Raw genomic sequence first — 22,234 nt, 5'->3', positions numbered from 1 at the left:
GCCATGCAATCCTATTATACCTCCCTTATGAACTAACTATCCCACTTCCCACAGCGGCTCTTCCAAATCCTTTTATCCCTCCTCAAACTTCCCATGTCTTCCCTTCCCTCACTGTCTCAGCTGAGAACCTGGCCTCCTATATTGTTGTTGTGTTCATCCTTCATTGCTGAGGAAGACCATGCCATCAGAGAAATGATGACATGACTTGCACTTGACTTTGTTTTGAGTGAGGGACCAGATATTCATCAGGATGACTGGAGATGACCCAGGATGAGGTAACTGGGGTTAAGTGACTTGCCCAAGGTCACACAGCTAGTGTCTGAGGTGAGATTTGAACTCAGGTCCTCCTGACTCCTACACTGGTGCTCTATCCACTGCACCACCTAGCTACCCACCTCCTATATTACAGAAAACATGGAGGCCATTAACCATGAACTCCTTCTTCTTCCTTATTCCTCATCTCCTGTCACTCAGGTGCCTTCCGCTACTCTCCCCTCCTTCACCCCCATCTCACTTGATGAAGAAACCTCACTTCTTACCAAGGCTACTTGTTCAAGTGATCCCAACCCATCCTGTCTCCTCCACTAGACTGCCTCCTCTACCATCCCCAATCTTTTGTTTATGTTCATTCTCTCCCTCTCTCTTGGCTCCATTCCTATTGCCTACAAACAAGCCCATGTCTTTCCTATACTGAAAAAATCCCTCACTTGATCCTTCCATCCTTGCTAACTATCATCCTTATATTCCTTCTGCTCTTTGGAACTAAAGTCCATGAGGCCATCTAAGACAGGTGCCTCCACTTTCTTTCTCTCCTCCTAATTCTGGCTTCCATATTTATCATTCTACTGAAACTGCTCCATCCAAAGTTACTAATGGTCTCTTAGTTGGCAAATCCAATGGTCTTTTCTCAATCCTGACTCTCCTTGACACTGTTGATTACTCCCTGCTCCTTGATACTCTCTTGTCTCTAGGTTTTCAGGACACCATTCTCTCCTGGTCTTCCTTGAACCTTACTGACCACTCCTTCTCTGTCTCCTTTACTGAATCCGCTTCCAGATCAGTCACTCTAACCATAGGTGTCCCTGAGGGTTTTGTCCTGGGCTGTCTTATCTTTTTCCTCTATATTACTTCACTTTGTGATTTCATCAGTTCTCATGTATTTAATTATCATCTTTATATTGATGATTCTCAAATCTACCTATCCTACCCCAAACTCTCTGCTGGCCTCAAATTTCACATCTCCAACTATTTTTCACACATCTTGAACTGAATGTCCAGTAGACACCTCAAACTCATTAAGTACTTAACCCAACTCATCATCTTTTCCCCTTAAACCCTTCCCATCTACTACCCTCCCTGTCCCTCAGGTTTGAAATCTAGAAATCATCCTGGATTCCTCACTGTCTCTCACTCCCCCTGTATCCAATCTGTTGCCAAAGTCTTTGTTTACACCTTGCAATATCTCTCCTATATATCCCCTTCTCCCCTCTGACAGGGTTACCACTCTAGGGCAGGCCCTCATCATGTCATGTCTATGACATTGCAATAGGTCTGTGTGCTTCAAATTTCCCCTCTCCCACTCTAGTCCATTCTCCATTCAGCTACAAAAGGGATTTTCCTAAAGCACAGGTCTCATCATGTCATTCCCCTACTCAATAAAATCCAAGGGTTTCCTATTGCCTCTAGTTTGTTGTTGTTCAATGATGTTTGACTCTTCATGATCTCATGGACTATATTGTGCATAGGGTTCTCTTGGCAAAGATACTGGAATAATTTCTATGGATTAAGACAAACAGAAGTTAAATGACTTGCCCAGGGTCACATAGCTAGTAAGTCTCTGAAACCCGATTTGAGTTCAGGTCTCCCTGGTTCCAATGCTCTATCCACTGAACTGCCCCTAAAATCAAATACAAAATGCTCTGTTTGGCATTCAAAGCCCTTTATAACCTAACCCTCTCTCACCTTTCCAATCTTCTTACACCTGACTCCCTGACATTACTCTGATCCAGTGACACTGGCCTCTTGACTGTTCCATGGACAAGATATTTGATCTCTCAGTTCTGGACATTCTCTCTGGCTGTCCTCCATACCTAGAGTGGTCCCCCTCCTCCACTCTGACTACTGACTTTCTTGGCTTCTTTCAAGTGCCAATTAAAATCTCACCGGGAGGAGAAGTGAGGCTGGTGACCTTGCACAGCCCTCCCTTACTTGAAACAAAGTCAAGTGCAAGTCATGTCACCATTTCTCTGATAGTATGGTCTTCTTCAGCAATGAAGGACGAACACAACAACAAAACCTCACCTTCTACGGGAAGCCTTCCCAACCCCTCTTACTTCTAGCATCTTCTGCTTGTATGTATCAGTTTATATGTGGTCTCCTTCATTAGATTATAAGCTTCCTGAGGACAGAGACTGTCTTTTGCTTCTTTTTGTATCCCTAAAGCTTGGCACAGTGACTGGCACACAATAGGTCTTAATAAATGTTTATGAAATATTTTTAAAATGTTAAAAAACACAGACAACAAAACAATCTCTTTTATCAAAGATCTAAATATCTTTAAATTTGTCAATTTCCTTTGTTTCTTTTGTCCTTTGTACTGGGGCTGGGAGTATGAGGGGAACAACACACACACACAGAACAAGAAACATAGAACATATACAAAGTAAAATTTTAAAACTGCCCAAAGGAGAATCCTAACAGTGGCAGGCAGGGTGCTGTGATTTCAGATTCTACTCTTTCTTTTAGGAAACCTTCCATCCTTTCTTTAACATAGTTCTTTGCCTCTCCTATTTTATTAAATACATATGATCACTTTTGCAAGGTGCAAGAAGAGGAGACAAAACACTGCCTTTGTCTCCTTTAATAGAAACCCTGTAAGCCCTGAGCTCAAAAGATCATTTAGCTTGGCAATTAGCTCAGTGTTACTGCTGCTTTTAAACATGGTGGTGGTGGTGGTTGTGTGTGTGTGTGTGTGTGTGTGTGTGTGTGTGTGTGTGTGTGTGTGTGTGTTTCCTTCCTCCCCAGGAGGCTGTCTACCTTCTGGGGGTTTAAATAACTGTTTTCCATTCCTACTGTACTTCAGACAATTTGATTCTTGAAGGATAATGATATGACTTGGGAAAATGAATGAATAGTTTCTATCCTCCCACGGGAGAGAAACTGATTGGTGCTTTCCAGCCTTCTGCAACACCTTGAAAACAGTCAGATTCCATTGATTTACCTGGAGAAGCCTATGCATGTCTGGACAACAGCTGCATTGTTTGATGGAGTCATCACTGGATGAAGCTGCATTAGCTCAGCCAGGGAGCACTCTTTGCTCTTTTTAAACTCTGTAGCACTGAGAATGAAGTCACTTTTCTTCTCTTAAAACCAACACCTTTGCCCTAAAGTTTCCTGTTATTATTTTCAAGCAGCTGCTGCTTGTGGATGGTCTTCCAAGGTAAGAAAGTTCTTGCTCAGTTTTCTTAAGGGTGGCTTTGGGCAATTTCTCTGGTGAGAAGGGGGAAGGCCATGCATGGCTGTACATGAGGAGGTAACCAAGCCAGCTAGAGGCAGCATGGGGTGCCAGGGTTTGAACCTGGGCTAGAATCTCAGCTCTGCCATCTGTGTGACCCTAGCTAAATCAATCTCCCTAGCTTCCACTTTCTCAACTTTAAAATGAAATAGGGTTGAACTAGATGACCTCTCAAGGCCCTCCCAACTCTAAACAGAGTAAGATCTCAGAAGATCCTAGCTCTTGGTGCTGAGAGGCAGAAGCAGCATCCTTGCCTAGGAAAGCTAGTTGTGAGCTCTTGGGAATTGTAAGTTGGGTAAGGAGTTCTTTATTTAGTTTTGAGTTAAGGAGAGTGAGATACTCATAACAATCGTAAAGATAGATAGTATTTATATAGCACTTTCAGGTTTGCATTGCACTTTACATCCCATGGAGATGCTGAAACCAAATTTGGCATCTGTCGCAAGAGCAAGGGGCAAGGCTGCAGCTTGAGGGGAACCAGGGCCATGTGGTCTCAATTAGCTGTTGCTGTCTTGCTCCTTCTGTTTTCCTTCCCAAGACTTCCCAAACGGGGCTCGTGTTTTTGGCAGAACCCTTGGCAGTCTGATGACTCCTGTGATAGCCAGACAATCAGCTGCTCTCCAGAGAGCCTTCATTTCCTGATTAGTTTGTGTATACACTTCATTTCTTCCTTGGGAAGATAATGGCACCCTAACTCTGTCCCAACATACAGATACTTTGTTTGAATGAGCAGTTCAGTAGCTAGGAGAGGGGTTTTCAAACAGTCTATTTGTGGGACCCCTTCCTTACTCTTTGCTTTCCCATTAATGGTGCATCTGTTGACAAAAGAGATCATGAATCCTTCCGTTAGGATGGGGGTAGTTAAATGAAGTTTCCCTGAAGAATTTTCAGCCTGTTTATATGAGTCACTCATTGCCTGAATTACCTCAGCTCTCCTTAGTCTTTGGTTGGCTTAATGAAGACATCACATTTATGGCAGAGAAACATGCTGGGTGATAAATAGCTTTTGCAGATAGTCAAGCAATGATTAAGCCAAGACATTTGACAATTATAGGGGGCCCTTTATTGCATTATATACCCCAATTCCAGAAAAATCATTCCTCCTGAGACAAGGCCCCTAGCAGTCTTTTTTTTTTATATTAAATTTATTTATTTAACTTTTAACATTCATTTTCACAAAATTTTGGGTTACAAATTTTCTCCCCTTTTATCCCCTCCCCCCCCAAACACCAAGCATTCTAATTGCCCCTATGACCAATCTGTTCTCTCTTCTATCATCCCTCTCTGCCCATGTCTCCGACTTCTCTTTTGTCCTGTAGGGCCAGATAGCTTTCTATACCCCTTTACCTATATTTCTTGTTTCCTAGTGGCAAGAACATTACTCGACAGTTAATCCTAACACTTTGAGTTCCAACTTCTTTACCTCCCTCCCTCTCCACCCTTTCCCTTTGGAAGGCAAGCAATTCAATATAGGCCAAATCTGTGTAGTTTTGCAAATGACTTCCATAATAGTTGTGTTGTATAAGACTAACTATATTTCCCTCCATCCTATCCTGTCCCCCATTACTTCTATTCTCTTTTGATCCTATCCCTCCCCATGAGTGTCGACCTCAAATTGCATCCTCCTCCCCATGCCCTCCCTTCTATCATCCCCCCCACCCTGCTTATCCCCTTATCCCCCACTTTCCTGTATTGTAAGATAGGTTTTCATACCAAAATGAGGGTGCATTTTATTCTTTCCTTTAGTGGAATGTGATGAGAGTAGACTTCATGTTTTTCTCTCACTTCCTCTCTTTATCCCTCCACTAACGAGTCTTTTGCTTGCCTCTTTTATGAGAGATAATTTGCCCCATTCAATTTCTCCCTTTCTCCTCCCAATATATTTCTCTCTCACTGCTTGATTTCATTTTTTTTTTAAGATATGATCCCATCCTCTTCAATTCACTTTGTGCACTCTGTCTCTATGTGTGTGTGCATGTGCGTGTGCATGTGTGTGTGTGTAATCCCATCCAGTACCCAGATACTGAAAAGTTTCAAGAGTTACAAATATTGTCTTTCCATGTAGGAATGTAAACAGTTCAACTTTAGTAAGTCCCTTATGACTTCTCTTTGCTGTTCACCTTTTCCTGGTTCTCTTCATTCTTGTGTTTGAAAGTCAAATTTTCTTTTCAGCTCTGGTCTTTTCATCAAGAATGCTTGAAAATCCTCTATTTCATTGAAAGACCAATGTTTCCCCTGAAGTATTATACTCAGTTTTGCTGGGTAGGTGATTCTTGGTTTTAGTCCTAGTTCCTTTGACTTCTGGAATATCCTATTCCATGCCCTTCGATCCCTTAATGTAGAGGCTGCTAGATCTTGTGTTATCCTGATTGTAATTCCACAATACTTGAATTGTTTCTTTCTAGCTGCTTGCAATATTTTCTCCTTGACCTGGGAACTCTGGAATTTGGCCACAATGTTCCTAGGAGTTTCTCTTTTTGGATCTCTTTCATGCGGTGTTCTGTGGATTCCTTGAATATTTATTTTGCCCTCTGGTTCTAGAATCTCTGGGCAGTTTTCCTTGATAATTTCATGAAAGATGATGTCTAGGCTCTTTTTTTTGATCATGACTTTCAGGTAGTCCCATAATTTCTAAATTGTCTCTCCTGGATCTATTTTCCAGGTCAGTTGTTTTTCCAATGAGATATTTCACATTATCTTCCATTTTTCCATGCTTTTGGTTTTGTATTGTGATATCTTGCTTTCTCACAAAGTCATTAGCCTCCATCTGTTCCATTCTAATTTTGAAAGAACTATTTTCTTCAGTGAGCTTTTGAATCTCCTTTTCCATCTGGCTAATTCTGCTTTTGAAAGCATTCTTCTCCTCATTGGCTTCTTGAACCTCTTTTGCCAATTGAGTTAGCCTATTTTTCAAGGTGTTATTTTCTTCAACATTTTTTTGGGTCTGCTTTAGCAGGGTGCTGATTTGTTGTTCATACTTTGACTTCATGTCTCTCATTTCTCTTCCCAGCTTTTCCTCCACCTCTCTAACTTGATTTTCAAAATTCTTTTTGAGTTCTTCCATGGCCTGAGCCCATTGGGTGGGCTGGGACACAGAAGCCTTGCCTTCTGTGTCTTTGCCTGATGGTAAACATTGTTCTTCCTCATCAGAAAGGCAGGGAGGAAATGCCTGTTCACCTAGAAAGTAACCTTCTATAGTCTTATTTCTTTTCCCTTTTCTGGGCATTTTCCCAGCCAGTGACTTGACCTCTGAATATTCTCCTCACACCCACCTCGCCTCCTGATTCTCCCAGCCAGCGTTTGGGGTCTGAGATTCAAATGCTGCTTCCAGCCTCAGGGCTTTTGGCAGGGGCAGGGCTGCTATTCAGTGTGAGGTTAAGTTCAGGTGCTCAGGTCAGGGCAGGGCCGCCTCTCAGGCTCAGTTCCCTCAGGGGGTTTATACACAATACACAATCCACAATGGATCCAGGCTCCTGTCCCCTTGGGGAGCCCCGGTCCGCCGCCACCCCTCAGCCTCTGCCTCCCGAGGGGGCCCGAGCCATGGGGGCACCCCATTCCCCTCTCAACCCGCCAAAGAGACTCTCTCACCGACCCCTGTCACCTGTGGGTGGAGGGACTTGTGCGGCCGCTGGAGATCCCTTCCCTGAAGCCTGCTCGGGTCTGTTCCTCTTGGTGCCACGGCTGCAGCAGGTCTGGGCTCCGCGTCTGCAGCGTGACGGACCTTTTGCGAGAGGTTTGCAGGTCCCTCTAGAACAGAAATCTCCTTCTCTTCACTGTTTTGTGGCCTCACTGCTCCAGAATTCGCTGTGAGTTACTTTATACCGATGTTGTATGGGTTGTGGGTTCGGAGCTATGTGTATTTACGTCTTTCTACTCCGCCATCTTTGCCCTAGCTGTCTTACAACCTAGCATGGAAAAGGTAGAAAGGATCTCATTTGAACAGGAGACTTTAAGCTGCTTTTTCCCTTTTTTTTCTAGAAAATATTGCTAGAAATTTCTATTTCTAGAAAGCCATTTTAGAGGGCTAGAGGTAGCAACAGGGCTAGGTATGTGTGTGTGAGAATCCACATATAGTGTTCAGTCTGTAGCCTTGACATATGTTATTACATATGTATTTGTATGTTTGCATATGGCAGAGAAAACATTGTGACATAGTGGATAAAGGCCTAGCCACAGACTTAGGAAGACCTGGGTACAACTTCTGCCTTTCACATGTGAAGGACAGTCAGGTGGCAAAGTGGTTAGAGATCAGGGTTCTAGAGTCAGGAAGATCTGAGTTCAAATCTGGCCTCAGACACTTACTAGCTACATGACCCTGGGCAAATAATTTAAACCCAATTACCTCTCCTTCCCCAAATACATACATACATATGTATATGTGTGTATATATATATATATTTATGTTTATATATTTATATATGCCTATATCTATCTATCTATCTATCTATCTATCTATCTATCTGTCTGTCTGTCTGTCTGTCTGTCTGTCTGTCTATCTATCTATCTATCTATCTATCTATCTATCTATCTATCTATCTATCTATCTATCTATCTATAAATATTTGCCCTCTCAGTTTGGAATTAAGATAATTAAGTAATTTTATTAATAATGCTATCATGTTAATAAAAGGTCAGTGGTACTCTTGAATGCCAAAGACAATCGTGGCAGCAGCTCACGGCTTATATGCCTTTGGAAGAAGGACATTCCTGAGTATGTCAGTCAACTCTGATTGGTTAACAATTAGTGAGAGAATAAATATTAGAAAGCGGGGCTGGACCTGTTCTAATGAACTTTGATGATGTCTTTTTCTTCTAAATAGCCTAGCCTTGGGCAATATATTCAAAGAATTTATCCCTACCCTTTGACCAAGATTGAAGAGAGTTCATTCAGTCTTATTATTAGTAATGTTCTTCAAGAGACTGAACTTTGAAATGAGGACTATAGAAATTTTAGGATCTTTCTAAATCACTAGTTATTAATAATTCTCACATTAGTACAGTTTTCCCCCCCATCCTCCTTTGCTGATTACTCATTCTCTCTCTTGGTTCCATTTCCTCTTTCCATTTGCTACATATAAGTAACCCCTGAAGATCACGTTTTCAACCCTTTGAGATCTCATCTATTGTCTTAGCTTTAGTGTTCACCTATGTAAATGACTCCAGTTGTATCTTGGATCTCCATCTGCTTGTATCTAAAGGCAATATATGATGTTTAGTTCCCCTTTTATATTTGTTTGTTTCTATCATCATCCGTCTAGTCACCTCCAAACCCTAGAGTCATCCGCTGTACTCCGTAAGTTCTGTTCTAAACAATAACTGGGGGAGGCACTTGGGTGTTTGATCCAGATGACAACATCTGGAAGGAGTGCCTTTCCTTCCTATGTCAGGCTGGAGACCTACATTCCTGAGTTCTTAAGTCCTACACCTGAGAGAGAGCATTTCAAGGAGTAGGGAAGGTAGTTCCAGAAGAGCCCCAGACTGTGTACTTCAGGCTTCATTCGCCCTCCTCCTGTCACTGGAATTTGATCCAGGTGCTGCGAATCCTAGTTCAGGTTCTGCTCCTCTTATCCTTCTTTTTTTAAAACTGTCTCTGGCATGATATGTTGGATAGAGAGCCAGCCACAATGACCTGATATACTGATATAATGGCCACATATACTGATCTTGTGACTCTGGGCAAATCACTTAAACTTTCAGTGCTCTAGGCAACTCTCCAAGACTATAAGTTGCAGAAAAGGGGACATACTTTGATGGAGTGAGTTTTTTCACCTGGGAGTTGCCTATATCAATGAAATTACAAGTCCAGTCCTCATCCTTATTTGCCCTTTACTTTTCATTTCTACTGCCAATTCCCTAGCTCAGGCTATCTCTCTTTCCTAACTGATTTTTCTGCCTCCAGTCTCTTCCTCCTCCAATCAATCCAATGTACCACTGCCAAGTTAATCAAGACTTTATGTAGTGCCATTAATTTATTTGGTGCTTTCTAATTAGGAACCATTAAAGGGCTTTTGAGCTGGGAAATGATGTGTGCAAAGTCATGTTTAAGTAAGATTAATCCAAGTCTCTCCACAGTCTGGTTCCCAGTTTCCTCTCCATTCTTATTTCCAACGGTCTCCTTTATACTATTCCTCTGCTTTGGCCAAATAGATTTATTCATCATTCCTCAATCACATCGCCCAATTCCACCTCTGTATTTTTGTTAACACCTCTCTTTCTTACCTTGAATGCCCTCTTCTTTCCTCTCTTTTTCCCTAATTCCTACCCATGCTTTATGACCAGGATCAAGTCTTCCCTGCTTTAAAAAACCTTTCCAACCACCTCAGACGTTGACATTTTATTTGTCATGATACATAGGCTATCTTGTATTGCAGGCTCTCTTTTTATGTCTATGTCTTTCTTCTTCAACAAGATTGGAAACCACTTGAGGGAAGGATTCTATGTTTTAAATCTCTGTATACCTCCAGTGGTTACTGAAGTACTCTACACATGATGGTGATTATGGTGATGGTGAAAACTTACTTCTTTGTGGCCCCTATAGAACTAGGCACAGACATAAAATATTTACTGAATTGGGCTGAATAATTAGGCCTCTCATCCATGTCAAGTATTTCTTTCACTTATCGTAAGTCTTGAGTTTGAATAACCCCTCAGACACTTACTAGCTGTGTTGTCTTGGGCAAGTCACTTATTGTCTACCTGTCTCAGTTCCTTTATCCTTAAATGGGAAATAATAGAAGTACCTATCTCTCAGGGGTGTTGCAAGAATACAAAGAAATAACATATATAGAGTGCTTTGCAAATCTTAAAAGTAATGTAAATGATAGCTACCGTTATTGATATTATTATTGTTATTATTAAATGTATCCAAGTATACTTTGAGGAAATTCTGTTGGTGTATCTCTGATGATTTGAAAACCCTGTTTATTGAATATTTTCCTGTGTATTAAACTATATTGCCTAAGCCTGATTTCATGAGTTGGATGGGCCCTCAGATGCCAATTAAGTCAATCTATTCCTGAATAGAAATGCTCTGGGTGTCATGCCTTGAAAAGGGGGTCAAGAATTTCATACTCATTTGCCATTAATATTTATCTCCTACTACATATTAGTTCAGTATATTTAATTAAGTGATTTGAAAGACTGAAATTGAATGGCTTATTCAATGAGACTTATTTGGAAAGTTTCCTTTGCTACTAGTGCCTTCTCCTATTTTCCTTCTGAGATTTCCTTCTGTCTACTTTGTATCTTGTATATACCTAATTGTTTACATGTTCTCTCTCTCCTTAGAATGTAAGCTTTTTATAATGTTAGCAAAGTTACAAGATATAAAATAATCCCATATAAGTCATTAGCATTTCTATATACTACCAACAAAACAGCCAAAAGAAATAGAAAGAGATTTTCCATTTAAAATAACTGCAGGTGGTTTTCAGAAGAAGAAATCAAAACTATCAGTAGTCACATGAGAAAATGCTTTAAATGACTAATAATTAGAAAAATACAAATTAAATACATTCTGAAATGTTCATCTTACACTTATCAGATTGGCTAATGTGAAGGAAAAGGAAAATTATAAAGGCCAGATGATGTGGAAAAAAGGTACGCTGATGCATTGTTGATGGAATTGTGAATCTATCTAACCATTCTGGAGAACAATCTGAAACTATGCCCAAAGGACTCTAACACTGTACATATCCTTTGACCCAACAATATTGCTACTCAGTCTATATTCCAAAGACATTAAAGAAAAAGCAGGGAGTAAAAGCAGAGGCTTCCTTGAGCTCTCCCCTAAAGCCCTCCAAATACCTTTAAAAATGACTCTAAATAAATTCTAGAGCCACAAAATGACAGAGTGAAACAAATCTCCAGCTCAAGACAACCTGGAAAGTTGACAGGAAGGGTCTATCACACAGGGCAAGGAGCAGAGAGCAGTCTGTGTGGGTTGCACTGGGAGCAGACCTCAGGGGACTGAATCATTGGCAGCTGTGGCAGTTTTCAGACTTCTAAACCCACAAAAGCCAAAAAGGTCAGGGTGAAAAATCTGTGGAACTTGGGTGAAAGAGGAACATGTGGTCTGGCTGGGGTCTGGCCCCAGTCCTGGGGCAGTGGGGATGACAGTGGTGGTGGTGGTGCCAGTGGTGGCGATGGCAGTAGCAATGGTGGAGATGGCAGTGGTAGCAGTAGCAACAATAGCAGAGGCTGCTTTTGGAGCTCTGGGCCCACAGACCATGGAGCAGCTGATATAAAATCATTGAAACCTGGGACAGCACGCCTATCCACCCCCCCAACTCCACTGGAAGCAGACTCCTACCTTGACAAAGAGTTAGAAAGTCAAATATTTGACTGGGAAGATGAGTAAACATAATAAAAAAAACAGACTATAGAATCTTACTTTGGTGACAAAGAAGATCAAAACATACAACCAGAAAAAAGACAACAGTCAAAGCTCCTACCTCAAAAGCCTCCGAGAAAAATATGAATTGGTCACAGACCATGGAAGAGCTCAGAAATGATTTTGAAAATCAAGTAAGAGAAGTAGAAGAAAAATTGGGAAGAGAAATGAGAGTGATGCAAGAAAATCATGAAAAGCGAGTCAACAATTTGCCAAAGGAGACCCTGAAAATATTAAAGAACGTAACACCTTAAAAAATAGACTAACCCAAATGGCAAAAGAAGTCCAAAAAGTAAATTAGGAGAAGAAATCTAAGAAAAAGGAAAATGACCCACATGTGCAAAAATAGCTATAACAACTCTTTTTGTGGTGGCAAAGAACTGGAAACTGAAGGGATGTCCTTCAACTGGGCAATGGCCGAACAAGTTGTGATATAGGATTATGATAGAATACTATTCTGCTATAAGAAATGATGAAGGGGACGGTTTCAGAAAAAACCTAGGAATACTTATGTGACTTGATACAGAGTGAAGTGAGCTGAAACAGGAAAACATTGTACACTGCAATTTGTAATGATAAACTGTAAAAAAACTTAGCTACTCTGATCAATAGAAGGATGGACAGCAATTCCAAAGGATTCATCATGAAAAATGTTGTGGAACTATGCTTTGCGTGACTTCCCAATTGTCTGATTTCTTTCCTTTTTTCGTTCCTCCCTTTCTTACTTTCCACCTCTAGTCTCTTTATTCTCCAATCTATCCTCCATGGATCTCTGGAATAGACATTACTATAAGTTCTGAACATGTCATTAGCCCTCCACTCAAAAATCTTCAATGGTTCTCTATTGCCTCTAGGACAAAATAGAAACTCCCTAGCCTGATTTTTAAAACCCTCTGCTTTCTGGTTCCCACCTATATTTCTGGTCTGATTTCATACAATCTGCATTTCAGTCAAGCTGGATTTCTAGCTGCTCCCTGTATAGAACATAATACTTTCTGCCTATGCACAAGTGGTTCCCCCAGGTAGAAATCTGCACTCTACCCTTACTTCCAGTTTGTAGAATCTCTTCTTCCTCTGAAGCATAGTTCAGGTGCTGCCAACTAAATGAGGTCTTTCCTGATTCCCTTTCCCCAACCCCAGTTACTAACAGCCTTTCCTTCTTACTTCCAATTACCTTGGATATACTTCGACTTTATTGGACTGTGTACCTATTATATTTCCCAGTAGAATATGAGCTTCCTGAGGGAAGAAACCCTTTCTTTTTTTGTCTTTTATCCCTGGTGTGTATTATTGGCATTGAAGAAATGATGATGAGAATTGTAAAACAGAAAAAAAGGAGAGACAGGCAGAGAAAAAGAAAGGAAAAACAGGAGAAAGAAAACAAAGGAAGAAGGAAGGAAAATGGAAGGAAGAGAAAAAGAAAAAGAAGGAAAGAAAGGAAGAAGGTAGGAAAGAAAAAGAAAAAAGGAAAACAAAGAAAACTGAGGGTAGTACGAGGAAGTGGGAAATGTTATGTGTCCTTGGACAAATTATTCAATCTCTCTGAATGTGAATGATAATCTTTTTTTTACCTAACACACTGAGTTACTCTGAGTCCTAAATGAGGTAATTCATGTAAAAGTGCTTTGTTAAGTTCTGTGAAATTTAAAATATTGTTACTCTTTCCCTTGAATTGTAGGGCAACTCAATTCACTTGAGAAATAAATAGAGGCAGTTTTTTTTATTCTTCCAACCACTGAATTCTCTAAAAAAGAGAAAAAAAAAAAACACACCACAATCCCAACCATATTACTCAGGAAGAGCCAAAGAATGAAATCTGTATTCAGAGACATAACTAGATTGAAGTCGCTGGGGCTTTTGTTCCAAGGTGGGAAATTTAGAGAGCGCAAAAATTTAACACAGATATTCCTTTAGTGGAATAGAAGGATGTGAGTAAGAGAAGATTCTGTTCTCTTGGTGGCAGCGGACTTAAGCCTGTTTTCTCCTTGTATCTCCCTTCCTCCATCTCACAAAGGAATCCCTTACCAGCTCTGTGATCCCCTTCCCAGAGCATTAACTTTGCTCCCTCTTTTCCCAGGCCAGTTATCCTATTTCTTATGCTCCATCTGCAAGCAACACTACTTTTCCTGAGTGAGGACAAGGGTAGGTTCCCGTCTCATGCTGTGTGGAAGGGAGACATACCAAGGTCCCTGTGGTAGAGAAGATAGAAGACTGAACCACCAATCCCATGGTTTGGGCCTGATGACCTCTGGTGCTTCTTCCAGCTCTAAGAACTTAGGCAACTATTGTAATGACTTTCCACTCAACTAAATTTATCTCAATAACTTTTTATATTATTTTCATGTTTTGAATCACATAGCCATTTGAGGGTACATTTCATGTTTCTGGCCCCATGTGAAAACCGTATTTCCTGGGCTATGGAAATTGGCCAGGCACAGAAATCGCTAGCTATGGTTCTGTCAGCATTCCATTCATTGTCCTTTGTCATCAGAAGCTCTGGTGTTTGTGTGGGCATGATATGGGTTAGATAAGTGGTGTCACAGCCAACAGGAACAATTATTGTTGTTGAGTTATTTCAATCATGTCTGACTCTTTGTGACCCCGTTTGGGGTTTTCTTGGCAAAGATACTGGAGTGGTTGGCCATTTCCTTCTCCAGCTCATTTTACAGATGAAGAAACTGAAGCAAAAGGGTTAATTGACTTGCCCAAGGTCACACAGCTAGTAAGTGTTTGAGGTCATATTTGAACTCAGATCTTCCTGACTCCAGGGCTTGTTCTCTATCCACTCTACCACCTAGCTGCCCCAGGAACAATGCATTACCCCAGATCTCTGATAATACATACAAATAGTTTGTCCTTTACTTTGTAATAGTAGCTGCAGACATTTAATCAACACCACTATTTCTGTCAAATAGAGGTAGCGTCATTTGGACTTATACTTTAACAATCTGGGTACAAGTCCCATTCTGCCACTTATTAACTCTGTTTCATAACTTGGAAAAGGCAATTAGCCCATGAGAGCTTCAGTCTCCTCTGAGATGATAGCACCTGTAACATTTCCCTCCCAAGCCTCGTGAGTAAGGATAAAACAAGATAATGTCTATAGAGCACCTTTAAATACCTCAGTACTTCAAAGATGGGCATCATGCATTGCAGAATTTGGACTGGAGAGGACCTCAGGGTCCACTGGGCTGATCCAAAACTGAAATGCAGAAAAAGTGATCCTCTATCCTCTGCTTGAAGTCCTCCAAGGAGAGGGGAGCCTGTCATCCTTTGAGACTACTCGCTTGACTTTTGGCAGGTCTGAGCGTTAGAAAGATTTTCCTGAAATCAAGCTCAGACTTGTCTCTGAAACTTCTACCTATTGCTTTTGTCCCTGTCCTCTGGGGTCAATCACGACAGCCCTTCAGACATATGAACATAGTTATCATGTTACCTTTGAATCACCTCTTCTGCAGGCTAAATACACCCAGTGCCTTTGACTGAGCTTTAAATGACTTGGTGTCAAAGTCCCGGTTGGCCAACTCTGTGCCCTGTCCAGTTTATCAATGTTCTTTTTTCAAAGGTGGCACTCAGAACTAAACACAGTGCTCCAGATGTAGCCTGACCAGGGTAGAGGATGGAAGGATTGTAACTTCTTTATGCCTGAAAACTGTGCTTTTCTTAATATAACAACACTGCCTTGACTTTTTTGACTAGCATGAGTACTGATGCATATTGAGCTTGCAGTCCACTAAAACCCCCAGATCTTTTTCAATCTGCTTTCCAATAGTACCTTTCTCATCCTGTATTTGTATGACTTTGTGGTTGGTCTTTTGAGTATTTAAGATGCAATTATATGATAGGTCGTTGCTTACAAATGATTTACTCTGCATGTTTTGATCTTTCAATAAAACTGTCCCTTGATGTCATATTGTGGTGTGAAAGTGACGCCAAGTCCTCAAAGGTTCTGTTATCACAGAATATGCTTGGGCAGGTCCTACTAAACTGGAAAAGTTTCAAATACAGATCCAGTGAAGCAATATTTGTTTATCATCCAAGAACATGCTTAGCTAAATTTAGAGAGGCTCATTGCCAGAAGTATTGTATGGATACAAGGTGATTTTTTTTTTTCCAGTCACAGCATCCCATTTTTTATTTCTTTTGCTATCCTGAATTTTAAAAACAACAGATAAACTGGACATTTTTGTATACATAGTAGAATAGAAAAATAAGATTGTACATGAAACCACAGATCTATTATGTATAGCTTGCTTTTCTTTTTAAAAATAAGTTTGTGTTTTTATCTTTTGTTTTGTTACATCACCATAATTTCCCCTAGTATGCCTTCCTCTTTCCCTCTCAGATAGCTATGCCATATAACAAATAGCATTTTAAATAGCCAATTAAAAGAAAAGAAAAAGAAGAGGAAGAAATCAACACAACTATTAACATATAGAAAAAATCTGAAAATAAGTGCAACGGTCAATACTTGTGAACTTCCCTCCATGGAAAAAAGAGGAGAGGGTTTGGAGTGTCATTTCATAGCTCTTCATTCAAGTCACAATTGTTCTTTATAATTTTGCTACATTTAATTTAGATTTTTTTGGTATATCAGTGTTTTTTCCATTTACACTGTTGTAATGACTATGGTTTTCTTAGTTCTGTTTACTTCATTCTGTATCAGTTCATGTAGATCTTTCCACACTTCTCTGTATTCATCACATTCACCATTTCTTACAGCAGAGCAACATTCAATAACATCCATGTATCATGATTTGCTTACTCATTCCCCAATCAATGGTCTTCTATTTTACTTTCCTTTGCTATCACAAACAAGTGCTACTAACAATATTTTGATGTATTGGGACGTTTCTTTTCATTAATGGCATTCTTGGGGCATAAGTCTGAAAATGGAATCTCTGGATCAAAAGGTATGGGCATTTTTGTCACTTTATTTCCATAATTCCAAATTGTTTATATTAATTCACAGTTCCATGAACAATGCATGTTCTCAAAACTCATTCAACAGTGAATATTCCCATTTTTTAATCATCTTTGCTAAATTTCAGGGCATGAAGTAAAATGTTTTTATTTGCATTTAAACAAATTATTGATTTGAAGCATTCTTTCATATGGTTGCTAATGGCTTGCAATTTTTTTTTCATATCCTTTGATCACTTATATACTGAGGATTAGCTTTTGGTGATATATGTAGTCGTACACATGTAGATATGCATATGTATATACATGTACATATACTTGTATATGTATTATATCTTGGATATAAAACCCTTTTCAGAGAAATTTGGTAAAAAGATTCTCCCCCCTCCCATTTGACCATTTCCCTTTTTATCCTAGGTGCATTAATTATTAAAAGAATACTTCATAGAATTTAGTAAAATTTGAAAACCAAAAGATCTTGAATATCAAAGGAAATGATGCAAAGAGGTAGGGACAAAGGAGAAATAGTACTTCCAGATGATTCAACTGGTATAGCATTAAAAGTGTAAGTTAACTTTAGTGGTGTTGCCATTTTTAATGTATTGGTACAGTCCAGCCACAAACACTTAATATTTGATTTATTCTTTATTTCTTTAAGGAGCACTTTATAATTGAATTTATATAGGCTTTTTTTTTTGTGTACTCTGGTAGGCTGAGCATTCCCAGATACGTATTTATTGGGAAATATTCCAGTGCATCCTACTGCATATGATGTTTGCTATTGCTTTTGGATTGACACTTTTTACATTATTAAAAAAAAAAGGCTTCTGTATGCTTATACTTTGTAGGATTCTTTTAAGCACAAATAAATGCTATACTTTATCAAAGGATTTTTCTGCACTTGTTGAAAAAGTCATGTGGTTAAACTATTATTATTAAATGAGATATCTGTGAAGTACTTAACAGCACCTTGCACAAAATAGCCATTTAGTAAATGATTATTCCTTTACTCCTGTTTTGGATGCTTTTATTTTTAATTTGATTGGCTATGTTGATTATTTTCCTAATGTTGAACAATCTTTGCAACCCTGGAACAAATCCAACTTAGTCATAATGAATGATTTGTTGGATAAATCACTATAGTCTGCTTGATGGGATTTTTATTTAACATTTTAAAATGTCACATATCCATATGAATATCCCCAGTAATAGTAATGATATAGATCTTCCTAATTTTATTCTTCCCTGGTTTAGGCATTAAAACTAAATTCATCTATAAAGGAATTCTGGTAGAATGCTTTCTTTCTCAGTTTTTAAGAATAATTTTTATAGTGTGGATGTAAATTATTCTTTAAAAGTTTAATAGAATTTTTATATGAATCCATCAGACCCAGCAGTTTTTCCCTTTAGGCTAGTTTTTTTTTCCCTTGGTAGTTTCCTTATAGCTAGTTTTATTTAATTTTTCTGAGATTGTGTTACTTAAGAACTCTATTTGATCTTCTATTGGTTTGAGCATTTTATAATTTCCAGAGTATTCCTCTATTTTTTTGTGTTCTCAGTTTTGTTAGCATATAACTATACATAATGGGTTTTATTTTTTTATTTCTCCTGAATTTTTGAAAGTGTAATTTCACTTTGCTCATTTGTTGATTTAATTTTTTGTACCCTTCTTTTTAATTAGATTGGCTAAAGATCTATTAATTTTATTAGTCTTTTCAAAGAACTGGCTTGTAATTTTATCATTTCTATAATTTTGGTTTCTAGTTTCTCTATTTTCTTCTAATTTAATGTCTTTTTGGTGTTTATTTCATGTTTGTTCATTTGCTTTCTAATTTTTAAAGTGCACTTTCAGTTCATCAATCCTTTCTGTTTTTATTTTTGTTAATTTATATCATAGACAGTTTCTTTTTCCCCTGAGGAGTATTTTATCTATGACTCAGCAATTTTGGCATGTTATTTCATCATTTAATTTTTTTTTTACATAATTATTGTTTCTATGATTAGTTTTTTTTGACCCACTTATTATTCAGGATTTCATTGTTAGATCTCCATTTCTTTAGTTTGTGGTGATCTGAACCAATTATTATTTTTAATTGTGTTATAGCCTGTAAAGGATGCACTTACTATTTTTGTCTTTCTACATTTGTTTGCAATATTGTTGTGCTCTAAGACATGGATAATTTTTGTAAGTTCCATTGGTACTAAGAAATATGTATATTCTTTGGCAGTCCCATTTAGAAGACTCCAATCTTCTTCCTCAATTTCTCAAACTTTTTCAGTTCTTCATTTTCCCCTTTATTTATCTTTCTGTTAGACTTATCCAAAATACAGAGAGAGATATTGAAATCTTCTGCCTGTATTGTGTTACGATCTTGTCTTATAACTCAGTTAATGTTTCTTTTGTAAATTTAGATGCTAAGGCATTTGAAACTTATCAGTTTAATATTGATGTTGGTTTATTGTCTAAAGTTCATTTCAGTATAATATTGTATCCTTGTTTATTCTTTTTTATGTTTTGAATTTTTTTTGCTTTGACTGATAGATAGCATGACTACAACTGCTTTTTTGGATTCACTTGATATATAGGAAATTTTTTTCGATCTTATCATTTTTATTCATTCATGTATGTCTTTATTCTTTAAATGTGCTCCGTATAAGCAATAGATTGTGAGGTTTTGTTTGCTTATTCCATCTATCACTTCCTTTGTTTTTACCGGATTGTTTAATTCATTCATATTTAAAGTTATGAGAATTAGGTTTATATTTTTCTCCATTTGTCTCTAAAATTAGGTGGGTTTTTTGATAACCCAATTAGATTTCCCCTATTCCTCTGTAAAGACAGGCATATTTCTCTTCAGTTATTTTAGCTTAATCTATTTTAAGACAAATTAATTCCCACTGGCTCATTTTTCCTCATCTTCACGCCCCTTCTCCCCTTCCTTTTGTTACCCCTTTCTCTAGTTTTGAAGTTCCTTTTGTTCTTGATTTTATCAAGTTATTCAATTCTTTCCCCTTTACCCCCAACTAAGTATTCAAGTAGAATTTCCCTTTTTCTCCTTCCCTCCAGCTTTTGATTCATTAGTTTTAAAATTTTAATTAGTTTTTTCTATAGAGTATTTTTCTTTCTTTTCATTGTTTATCTTCTATTTCTGACTATTCTAAATTTTTTTTCTTTAATTAACAAACTTTATATTTAGTCCTTCTTTATTCTCTGCATTCCTTAAGGAATTAAAACTTTTAAGGCACCCATTTTCGGTTCCCACTTATAAGCAGTTTCTGTTGTTGCCTTGTAAATCATCTCCTGGCTCTGCATCTTTCCATTGTGCCTCATTCTTAGAAATACCAGTTCCTGCATGTAACAGAGAAAATATTGCCCATGATAGGGATCTTTCTGTGTTCCTGATTGTGCACTTCGTTATTGATCTTTGCCTTACTCTTGATCATTTTCCTCTTATTTGCCTCAAAACCTCTTTCCTGGATCTATGCATTCCCAATCTTCTGGGTGTCAGTTGTTCCCAGAAGCTCTGATTTCCCTTTTCCTGAGGTGTAGGATCAGTGGTTCTTCTAAGCACCAAATCCTTACAGAAAATACCTATGTAAGGTCACCATCTCCCTTTATAGAATATCTCTCCTTTCTCATAGAAGCATTGATCAGTAGTACCCTCTGCCATTACTGACTCAAAATTTCCTTTTTTCTTCCCCCTTTTTCAATCCCTGCCTTTCCCTCTTCACCCATTCTACTGTAAGCTCTTTTCTTCCTGAAAGTGGGCAGGAGCTTTCCCCCTTCCTTATTAGTTATTAACTTCTTATGGGTACTTCACGTATTCTTCTTTATCTTTTCCTCTTCCCTTTTATGTGCTCTCCCATTCTGTAATTTAGTACCACAAAACAAAGCAAGAAGAAACCATTGATTCACTTGTAAGCCCTGGGAGGAGGCAGAGGTCAAGGTATAGAGCTAAGTCCTGTTTCAAGCATGCACACATCTTGCCGCACTCTGCCTTCATTTGTCTGTTCTCTGGCTAAGTTCTGTTATGACACAACGTGCCACCATTCCTCTCTGCTTTTGAAGTCTGAGGAATTTCTGCCATTTGAATCTCTAAGGCACTGTGATAGAGCCAGATTGGGATGTCACTTTGAGTCCTTTGGCAAGTGTGTGGGTTGGGTTGTGCAGCCCTGTTTCCAGGAACATGGTAGGTGATGGGGGAGGGAATGCTGAGTGAGCATGGTATGGATGAGAGACCAGCCTTTTCTGTTAGTTCATTGAGTCTTTGACCTTGGTTTTCTATGCTGTGGAGACAGGTGACATTGCTTTATGTCAGGTGCATAACTATTTTCGAGAGGTTTGAAAGAAACTGTTTATGCCTCCATCTTACTGGTCATGTCACATGACCAGAAATTTGCTTTTCTTTTAAAGTATATAATAAGTTCACCCTGTAGCTTTCAAAACTGTGCTGCTTGTCTGTGCTTCTCCCCCTGCCCTGCCTTCATTCTATCTTCTTCATTTAAAAAATGTCTCATTGACCCCTTTTTTCTTTCTTTTTTGTACCTATTCCTGTTCCCTCTTGTCTTCTGACTCTCCCCCACTGCAGGAGAATGGATGAGTAGGCAAAGGAAGGGTTTAAAAAAGAGGGAAAGAAAGGAAGAAATTTTGTGTCAGTACAGGGTACTACTGATGAATGCTTCTATGGGAAAGGAGAGAAATCCAACAAAAGGGATGCTTAGTGAAGCCATTCACCCTGCCTCAGAAGAAGGGAAATCAGAGATCCTGGGAACAACTGAGACCCAGAAGAATGGGAGGGCACGGGGAAGAAAGGTCAAAGAAGCTCTTGCAATGAATGATCATAATCAAGCAAACACATTCCTGCCTTAGTTGTGTCCAAAAATTCTTCATCTTGAGTCCATCACCTTCCTCTTTGTTAGAGGATGGGTAGCATGCTTCACTACAGTTCCTCTATTATGATCATTGGTCACTGCATCGATCTGAGTTCTCAAGGCTTCCAAAGTTGTTTTTTCTTCATGATGTTGCTGTTGTACAAATGGTTCTCTTGGCTCTGCTTGGTCTACTTTGCATCAGTTCATGCAGGTCTTTCTAGATTTCTCTGAAACTACCCATTTCATCAGTTTCTATGACACAATAATATTTTACTTACATTCACTCCCCAATGGCGAGGCACCCCTTTAGTTCCCATTCCTCTGCTAGTACAAAAAGAGTCAACGTAAATAACTTTGTACCTATCAGTCCTTTTTCTATTTCCTACAGCAACGGGAAGGCCTTAGGGATGATAATTTCCATTAGTGGATAGAGGGTCTATACCAATGAAACTCAGAGCTTTAAAATATTGAATATATCTTAGTTAGTTTGTGCTTATAAGTCTAATATATATTATTTATGCTTGCAAATAATT

At 38.8% G+C, this 22,234-nt stretch overlaps 1 protein-coding gene across 1 annotated transcript in view; it reads left to right on the top strand.

The window, feature by feature from the left end:
* The first annotated feature begins 3,411 nt into the window (after positions 1-3,411).
* Positions 3,412-22,234, top strand: part of AMOTL1 (angiomotin like 1) — a 254,288-nt gene continuing 235,465 nt past the window's right edge. Inside the window, exon 1 of the mRNA XM_072611308.1 lies at positions 3,412-3,439. Within this exon, the coding sequence (XP_072467409.1) occupies positions 3,427-3,439 (13 nt within the window). The 5' untranslated portion in view covers positions 3,412-3,426. The remainder of the gene's footprint in view (positions 3,440-22,234) is intronic.

The sequence above is a fragment of the Notamacropus eugenii genome, chromosome 5 (genome assembly GCF_028372415.1).
Source record: "Notamacropus eugenii isolate mMacEug1 chromosome 5, mMacEug1.pri_v2, whole genome shotgun sequence".
NCBI classification, from domain to species: domain Eukaryota; kingdom Metazoa; phylum Chordata; class Mammalia; order Diprotodontia; family Macropodidae; genus Notamacropus; species Notamacropus eugenii.
Note: the sequence above shows the minus strand (reverse complement) of the source record. Positions and strands in the feature narration are given on the sequence as shown.